The sequence below is a fragment of the Silene latifolia genome, chromosome 4 (genome assembly GCF_048544455.1).
Source record: "Silene latifolia isolate original U9 population chromosome 4, ASM4854445v1, whole genome shotgun sequence".
Lineage (NCBI taxonomy): Eukaryota > Viridiplantae > Streptophyta > Magnoliopsida > Caryophyllales > Caryophyllaceae > Silene > Silene latifolia.
Genome location: NC_133529.1, coordinates 100,566,722 through 100,576,820, shown reverse-complemented (window position 1 = coordinate 100,576,820; position 10,099 = coordinate 100,566,722). Strand labels below are relative to the sequence as shown.

The 10,099-nt window shown below is 35.2% G+C and overlaps 1 protein-coding gene across 1 annotated transcript; it reads right to left on the bottom strand.

Moving 5' to 3' along the window:
- Positions 1 to 438: 438 nt before the first annotated feature.
- On the bottom strand, positions 439 to 5,087 carry LOC141653651 (endoglucanase 6-like). Its single transcript, XM_074461477.1, has 9 exons — positions 4,665 to 5,087; positions 3,982 to 4,194; positions 3,554 to 3,754; positions 2,711 to 2,800; positions 2,461 to 2,625; positions 2,089 to 2,373; positions 1,515 to 1,860; positions 1,327 to 1,425; positions 439 to 1,211 (listed from the first exon to the last, which is right to left on the bottom strand). The coding sequence occupies exons 1-9, from the start codon at positions 4,872 to 4,874 to the stop codon at positions 913 to 915; spliced, it is 1,908 nt and encodes a 635-aa protein (XP_074317578.1). The 5' UTR covers positions 4,875 to 5,087; the 3' UTR covers positions 439 to 912.
- Between the last annotated feature and the right edge of the window lie 5,012 nt (positions 5,088 to 10,099).

Here is a 10,099-nt window from a genome sequence, read left to right as displayed (position 1 = left end):
ATTATCAAATAAAGAAGATATCACACAATCCTCTAATCAATCAATTACACCCTATAATCAAGCAATCAAATAATTCTTTCACATTGTAAATATAGCAAAGATAATTGTATAGGCTCCCTTTATTTACCATACTTAGTTTTGTAATCTACTATATAATGCAATGCTTGTATCAGTGTAATTTATTCAACATCAATACAATCCTTTCACTACTCTTATAGTGCTTGTACTTTCTCTGTCTTAGAGTTGGTAGTCAGTTCTCTGGTGCTATTTAGTCGAATAGCTTACTTTGTAACATTCGAAATAATGTAAGTTATTCATCGCTTGTTGTCCAAAAAAAAAAAAAAATAAATAAAATCATTTATTTGCCTTAGATTGGGACGGGCGACGGGGAAAGTATGTTTAATGTGGTGGTAATTCATCTGATAGTGACAACATAAGTTCATACTTAAATATGTATTCATACCAACCAGAGAAGCAAATAAATGCTGTAGAGTTTACAACATCACAATCCAAACAAAAAAAAGAGTTGGAAGGGAAAAAAAAAGCACCCATAGAAACACTCCTATATTTTTCGAAAAGAAAAATACGCCTACTTAAGTACATCGAATGAACTATTAAAAAATCTCCAAACAAGTTTCATCCGAGAAGCGTCACCACTTCTCGTGATCTCTCTTACATTCTTTTGTGTTGCTTTCGAATATTGTATATATAATAAGCAGTGAGGTAGAGGAGATGGAGGATGAGCACTCATCTTTGATCGTCTCGTCGCTCCTTTCTTCCTCTTGTCTTTATAGATTATTTACCCCCCTTGGTTTTTCATCTTCAGTAAAGCTACAAACTCACAAGGCAGAAACCGAAAAAAATAAAAGACAATATGTTTATATGCTGCTGCTGTATAAGCAAGGGACCTCCTCATGCAAGTGTGTATTTGGAAACCGAAACATCAGCAGGTGTAGCAGGGTGAATGTAGACGAATTCAAGGCTTTTTCCGGGAGCTAAAGAGTTAGTCCAAGCCGGAAAACTGTACGAATTACCGTATTTGGTAAGACCCCAAAGAGGACCATGTAGCCCATTAATAAACAGCTGCATGTTTTTGATAGTCTTTGTAGACTTGTTAGTTAGAAAGGCAGAGTATCTGTAGTATGTCCTTCCCTCGAAAACCCATGAACTCGTCTTCTCCTGTTTTATGTCAATGTGAGCTGACCATGAAGCTGCAACAAGATTACCATTTTATTAGACTAGAAACCTTGGATGATAAAACCCGACTTCTTCAATTCGTAAGAAGTCAAGTTTTTATGGAAGGTACAAAAGGAAGTAAATTAGTACCTGGAGCATGAAACGGTTTTACTCGTGGTGCTGAAGTAGGTCTAGCTTTTGGTGCTGGAGTTGGTTTTGGGGAAACAGGTTTAACATCTGGTATTTCAACTGCAAGATATCGAAATTCAACACACATTTTTAGACATTAATAAACAATCAAAATGTTAAAAAATAAAGCAGCTCATTAGTCATTTTACCTGGGAGTAGCTGGCTATAACCGCTGTGACCGGTCATCCGAGCAAGAACACCAATAAGAGGAGCATTGTTGTAGGTAGCTGGTTCAGTTTGCTCGTAATTGTCTCTTTCGTCAGCAAAGTTATCATAGGCATCAGGACCACCCACAGTAGCGCCAGTCAGGACATTTGGGTCACTTGCTTTCCTTCCGTACCAAGTGGCATATCCCTGCCTGCAAGCGATGAATGACGGGTTGGCCTTATAGGATACAATCGAGGAAGCTCGGTGGTGAACCTGCTGTGGATAGTTGTTTCCATATCCGACCATGTAACTCGTTGCTCTTGGGTTGTCTCCAAGGATGTAGTCAACCTGGTATAATGTGATTTGAATTATCGTTAGCTGACCTAAAACCACGGTGATTGATTTTTCCAAAATTTCTAACTTGAAACTTCAGTTTTTAATCCATATAACAAATGACACGACTTGCACCTACCCACGCTAAAATTGGTAAGGCCTGTTTTATCAGACTGTAATGACCAGTTTGCCAGGTTTACAAATTTGTACGACAAAGGGTAACAAAGACGGTCATTATGAAACCTGAGTTTTAGCAGTGAGGAAGAGCTCAGATGGAGAAACCCTGATGCCGGAGCACTGCATGCTCTGGTGGGCCGAAGTAAGGTAGTCAGAGTAAACAGTGAGAAGGAAAGAAGCGCTGGTCACAAACTGCATGTTGTTCCACCTCTGTCTGAAGATCAGACCCCCTGGCGTTTTCTGAACGTTTCTGCTACCCTTTCCGAGGCATGAGCACATAAAAGACTCCGCTTTCTGCTGGTATCTCTGAAACACTGATCTGTACGCTCCTGCCTTCCCTTGCATTAAGAACTGCATATGCATATACATACCATATAAGGTCTCATGTCATGATAGAGGTGTTAGCAAAACTAATTGTCTACAAAACGCGAAAAATACCTTTGAAACAAGGACTTGAACACCAGCATACTTGACATCCCATCCGAATTCAGTCATGCTCCACCCAGTCCCACCTAAAGAGTCAGCATTTTGACCAAGGTAGTTCAAGTAATATTGGTCATTGGTTGCCTTGTAAAGCCATGCAGCTGCCCAAAGGAGCTCGTCCTATACAATTCACAAGTATTACACTGTTAAAAATCAGGCCCGTCTAATAGCAAGTGTAAAAGGTTCTCGGAACCAGTGCCTATACCGCATAGCCGCTGACAGAACGGTAATACTTTTGAGCCACGGTAATACTGCTGTCATATTTACCCCTGTACTTGTCTGCAAATTCAAATAACTGCAAGAAGGATTTAATAATAAATACACATCAGTCAAAGAACTAGCAAAGCAAATACCACAAACTACAGGGGTACCTTAGCAAATCAATTGTTTTTTAGAAAGGGTCTACCGACAGTTGCAGTCACGTGAGTGAATGGATAGAAGATTTGACGCTTTTAGCGGATCCTAAGATTAACGGTTCAGATCTAAGTACAGGTTAAATCGTACGGTTGAGATCTAATATGGTCCCCTACCCATCCGACTAGTAAACAATATAGCTTCTTGCCTTCTTGGACTCTTGGGAGCATGGTACCGTGACTGATAGGAACAATCGTATTAAAGCCGCTGAACAATTTAGCGGTTTTAAATTGACACTTGGAAAGAAATTAAGTTTATGCGTACCTATTTTTGATAAATAGTTTCGACTGAGCCACTTTTTTAAGGAGTAATTTATTCAGTAACCGTCACATAATTGCCTACTTTTGCTAGCATACGTCCTATTGGAAGCCCAAAATGGAATTACTCACTCATTATGTACCGTGGACGACTCTCAAGTCTCAACTCTCATAATCAAAGTAACCCTCGGTAAATTTTGTAATTACGGTAGTCGGTAGGGGGTGTAGGACTTGTCCGACATACGACTAATTATTGTGTAAAACCGCGTTATAGTATGACACAATTATTTTATATATACTAAAAATTATCATTGATAAATGATAATCCCATCTGGAGCATGAATTTGGCGTGAATGAATCGAAGTTAGTAAATAAACCTGACGGGCGTGCGTGAGAAGCTCATTGGCGTAGGCAGGGTTGGCGCGGTGGAAAACAAGGGAGGCGGCAGCCATGGCAGCAGCAGTTTCTCCAGCGAGATCCGACCCGGGTCTGCTCGGGTCAATTCTATAAGCAGTACGATCAGTGGTCATGTCCTCTGGCCTTTGCCAGCAGTAATGATCCGTGTTCCCATCTCCTACCTATTGCCATTAAATTACTATCAATCCACTATTCAACAATAATAACATTACGGTCGCGCAACTTTACTCTTGTGTTAATTTAACGGGACTTATTACGGTGAAAAAAACAAAAAGAAATGTAATCAATTTAGTGGGTCATTTTGTCCAATTTCATTATAAATTAATTAATTACCATCAAAATTTCACATATTTTAATTCAAATTTTAACATCTACATAAAAAAAATACCTCTCCATAGAGAACATTGGGCTCAGGGTGGGCTTTAATAAGATAATCAGTACCCCACTTAATAGCCTCAAGAGAATGAGCAAGTTCACCATGAGAAGCAATTTGTCTACCATACTCAATTACACTCCATGACATCATTGTTATTGTAAATGCCATTGGTAACCCAAACTTCACATTGTCCCCTGCATCATAGTATCCTCCTACTAAATTCACCTGCATATATAATTCATTTCTTTTAAGCATAATATTTTAATTAATTAGTCAATGTCTATAAACTACCATATCGACTGTTTGTTTATACTCCCTCCCATTCACAATAAACCTCCCTATTTCCTTTTTCGGTTATTCACAATAACCTCCTTATTTCCTTTTTTAGTAAGTGTTTGTGTGATCCAAATTTAATTGTATGGTGGGGTAGTGTATTTGTGTGGTCCAAATTTAATTATATGGTGGGTTAATGTGTTTCCTTAATTTTTGTGCCAAAATGAAATGAGAGGTTTATTGTGAATGGGAGGGAGTATTCATTTAGACTAAAAGTGTCTGAACTTGACTATAATTAATAAAACCTGACTTGAAGTGACCTAAAACTAGTCTAAAACTCAGGTCATGAGTACCATCTGTTGACGACATTCTAATGTATACGAAAATACGAGTATATTACAAAGGGACTAAAATTAACTAACCCCTTGAAGCTTGCCATCAGTCAAACCAGAATGAGATCTCCAAGTGACCCTTTGAGTGGAGGGAAGGTACCCAGATCTTTGTGCTTCATAAAACAAAATCCCCTTACTCATAGCTTGTCCATAATCATGTCCACAAAACACCATTTTTGGAACCACCATTACAAACAATGCAACCATTAACAACAAAGGTGACTTCATAAACTTACCCATAATATAATATTATTCTGAAATTATGCACAATAATTTTAGTGTGTATAAATGAATGTATGTTGTGAATAGCAATGTAGGTGTGATTTATCTCTAAAAATTGATAAACCCACCTAGAAAATGAGGTTGGAAATTAAAGAAGGGGAGAGATGAGAAGAGTGAAGAGGGAGTGTAGGGTGTGTTATGTTTATATAAGAAGTGGCAAAGGAATGTGTCAATTTTACTGAAAACAATGTAGACTTTATTTACTCATTTTACTATTATAAACATCTTTTTTTTTTTTTTTTTTTTTTTTTTATTTATTTATGTTATTTCGGATTTTGTTCTTACACTTTTAAGGGAATGGTTGAAAAGGAAAAGTAGTGATGGTTGAAAACAAGGCATAACTCATGTGAGTTTGGTTCCTTGTGTGAACTTGCACAAATTCTGCTTGTAACCTCTTAATGGAGAAAAATGAAAATACATTGAATGTACTACTTTTAATTTTTTTATTTTTTGAGTATATATTTAATTTTTTTTGAACTTATTACCTCAAACTTAATGTTTTTGAGCATATGTGTATATTTTTTTGAGCATAGTAAAGTTTATAAGTTAGATTTTAATATTTTTTCCGTTAAAACTCAAATTTAACTAAACTTATATGTAATGTTTTTGAGTTTTATTGTAATTTTTTAGAGTTTAATGTTTAAATGAATAAACTCAGAACTTCATAGTGAAACTCAAAAACTTTAAAACAAAACTCAAAAACTTTATTATAATGCTAAAAACTATAGAATTGAAGGTAGTACATCAGATGTATAATCCTCTTACTGCTTCTTAATGTCTCATAATCAATTTAATAATGATAAAAAGGAAAGGTGTTTATGAGATATCAAGGTACCTACTTTTCATCATAAGTAAGAATAGTCAGTGAACTTGATGGAGAAGTATCAATTTAAGGTACTTGATTTGTCTCGTAAATGGGTATTTGATATCAGAGGGTAGGTTTATTTATTATTAGCATAAAATGAGACAATAAAATGATACTATATTTTATTACTGAATTTTTGTTTAGTACATAGTACTAAAGCTAAAATTATACTCAGTAGGTCGTAATTTGGATGTTAGTTGTTACCAAAAAAAAATTTGTTTCTCATTTATTTTGTGTTTGGTGGTAAATAATTGGACATAAAATGGTCCTCTCAATCAAAAATGCATGTGAGTATGTGATCGGTATATTGTCCGGAATGCGGACTCGTGGCAAATCCTAGACTTGAAGAGATTTATGAGACAAAGTTAAGAAATAAAGTTAGAGAGTTAAATGTAGACGCTTGCTCATAATATTATTGATATACATACTCCGTAATTTTTAAATACATTTGATACTTTAGTTATTCATTATCGTAATTATTTTTAACCGTCTCGCTTTGTCACTTAAAAAAAATCAAAATATTGGGTAGGGATGCAGATATGAAAGGCCGACAATGACAAACAATATTTGAAGTGTATCATTCAATTCGTCCTTCCCATAATTACCTACAATTATTTGCATAGCTTCACATAATCAAATTTATAAAGGCATCACCGACACTGTCCATGATAACAATCTGGTTAAATTGAGTAATGTCAGTACCTTTTTTTAATCTTCTATTAGCTGACGACAAATTCTTGTTTGAGATAGATACTTTTCGTCTTATTTTTCAGACGGGTATATGTGACCATTTTATAGTTAAATGTAAAATGGTTATAAAATCTGACTTTACTTGGTGAATTTGGTAAAGGGTTGTAACTTGTAAGTAGACTATTCTTGAGGATAATTCCATAGACTCGGTTTTACGAAATGGATAATTGTCTTTTAGTTTTTGTGACTTAAGATTTGTTATACGCATCATTAGCGTAAAATTACTTTATTAGAGACTCATCATCACTGAAAATGAACACAAAAACTTCAGAGAAACGGTCTCTCAATAGCGTTATTGGGAGACCTCTCACATGATAGGGTGAGAGACCCACCGAATTTATTTTTTCCTATTATGTCTCCCCACTAAATTAGTGGGATATAGATGTAAATAATTTTTATCAGGATGGGGGGAATTATCCATCACAAGCTCCTCTCCCACTTGCCATGCCACTTGGGCTCTCTCACTTACACCTTGTGATTTGTGAAAGGTTACAAATTTGTAGCAAAAAGTGTCCGTCATAAATAAGAATTTGTATTATCTAAAAGCGAAATTTGGAAGAGTAAAGCGCGGTGTGCGTTAAGGTGGTAAAAGCCAAAAGAGATGAGAAGAATAAGAAAGGGAGAGTAAGATGTGGTCAAAAAGGAAAGAGTCTGAAGACTCTGTACGTCAACGAGGTCCTTCTTTTTTCATAACCGCAATCAACGGCCATTCCTCGGACTTTTGTGTTTTTCTTCTTAATCACTGCTTTTCTTAATAAAATCGATGTTCCCTTCTACACAAGTGTTATCACTTCGTAATATCAATTAGTCTTTCTTAAAATGAAGATATTCGTCTTAATATTAAACGGTCAAATATTATTGTACTATCAGTATATGTATTATTTGTACATATTTATGTATTATGCTTTTATCTTATTCATCCTATATGATTAGTGTGAATATATTTAACCTGTCTTTAACTTAAATGGGATATACCCGGCCATCATGAAAATGCATTATGTTCACGAGTTGTAAAATAAGACATTTTTTGTTCGTCCAACTCTTGGTTATTGCTGTTAAATGAGTGTCTTTATATCTAAAAGAATGGTCTGACAATGTAAAATGACCCATAGTTATTATTTTTAGTATCTTCAATCATTCAAATGCTAATAAATGAGTTGTCTTTTTATATAATATGAGATCGTCTTACATAAGAATTTAGGGGTCGCCTGGATTGGATGTAATGGGCCTGAAAAATTAGAGGGTAATTGTTATGGGTCTTTTAAAGAGGTTTGGTACAAAAGAACTAATTCAGGCCCAGTACTTATTCCTCCCTAGAAGCAGTAATAGATTACTCTCCTCCCCCCTCCGTAAAAGTTACAGGAGGAATAAAATTTGGGGATCTCGTTTCTCTGTCATCAATCTTTTTGCTGGGAAATCAAATATTTGTGATCATCCTTCTTCAAATTTGATCCATCAGGTATATCTTTTGATTTAGATAAGATCATTGCATCAATTTTGATCGATCGTTTGAGATTATCTTTGCGATTTCAGTTTGCTGCTACTCACATACAATCGATTATATGTTCAATTTTTCTTCAAATTTCATGGGTGTTAATTTCTGTGTATCATTCATAATTATCTTGTATTACTTGATTTTATTGTTTCAATTTCATTTTTGTGACAATTTTAGTTACGAATGCCTGGGTTTGTGTAAAATTACTAGAACCGAGTTTTAATTAGATTTGTGATAATCATTTGCTTTGAACATGATTGATTATATGTGAGTAGCAGCCTATTTAGCATGATTGAATGTGTTAATTTGATTTGTATGGCTTTGAACGATGTGGGTATATGTTGGGTCACTAGCTTAACTCCTAAGTACATCCAATTAACACAGATGATTGAATTTGTGAAATAGCTGATACTTTAATGGAGTTTGAATCCATTTTTTTTTAGTGCCCAGATGATTGAATTTGTGAAATTGTGTTGATTTATTGGAAAAATTGAATATTGGATCGATTTTATTTATTTGTGATACTAATTTGCATGTTTTAATATGTTTTTATATGATCTTCTATGCAGCTATGGCTCGTAGAATACTGTCTCGGAAGCAAAAAAGCATAGTTGGTCTTATTTGGTATATTAGAATGAGATCCATGATATGTGTGTGTTTTTGTTATTACATGATAGCTATATTAGAAACGATGAAAGTGTCTCGAAAGAAAAATACTCACACGGCAAAACGAACAATGAGTCAAGGACTAAAAAATATATCTGAATTTTTGAATTCTGATCTAAGTTGTATAGATCAACTTAGAATGGATAGATATACATTTGATGTATTGTGTGGGCTACTTCGGTCTAATGGTTTTCTTAGAGAATCAAAAAATATGTTTGTAGAAGAAAGGGTAGCTATATTTTTAAATATATTAGCACATGATCAAAAACAAAGAATGCTTGTGCAACGTTTAAGAAGGTCCAAAGAAACCGTGAGTAGGAACTTTCGTGAAGTTTTAAGAGCTGTTTTACGTTTGTATAAGCACCTGATAAAGACCCCACAACCAATAGAAGAGGATTGCGGGGATTCAAAATGGAAATGGTTTAAGGTAAAACTTTGTTATTCCAAGTCTGTCCATATATCAAATTTAATATAACTTATTATTCTTTTATTGAGTTTGTTTTTGTACTTTCAATGGTCCATAGAACTGTTTAGGAGCTTTAGATGGGACACATATCAGATTAAAAGTTCCTAATATTGAGAAACCTAAGTACCGTACAAGAAAAGGAGAGATAGCTACAAATGTTTTAGCGGCTTGTACTAAGGACATGCAGTTTACCTATATTTTACCCGGGTGGGAAGGTTCAGCGGCCGATGGTAGAGTCCTCCAGGATGCTGTGAGTAGAAGACATCCGTTTAAAGTTCCTCGTGGTGAGGATATTTTTCATTTTTCTCGCTAGTGATTAAATTATAAATGGGTAGTTAACCTAGTGACTAAAACCAGTTTAATGTTATGTTAATAGGTAGTTATTACCTAGTTGATGCGGGTTTTACAAATGGCGAAGGCTTTCTTGCTCCTTATAGAGGGCAGAGGTACCATCTCAATGAATGGAAAGATGGTCGGCAACCAGTTAACGAGAAGGAATTTTATAATATGAAACATTCTTCTGCACGAAATGTCATTGAGAGGTGTTTTGGGTTGTTGAAAATGAGGTGGGCGATACTCAGAAACTACAGTTTTTATAATGCGGATACTCATACTGACATCATCAGTGCTTGCTGTCTTATTCACAATCTGATTCGTCGCGAAATGAGTGTCGATCCAATGGAGTCCTTATTAGATACAGATTACGGTAGACAGTTTATGCAACACGGTGAAGATTATATAAATATAATTGATACATCTGTCTCTTGGACAAAATGGAGAGACGAACTAGCTAAGGAGATGTTTGATAGTTGGAAACAGCGTAGGCCTTTTAGGCATATAACATATGTTTGATACTTTGCTTAACTAGATGTTTTTGTTTGGTTGTGATACACTGGTTTTCCTTGTTGTGATGCGCTGGGTTGTTCACCTGTTTGTCCAGC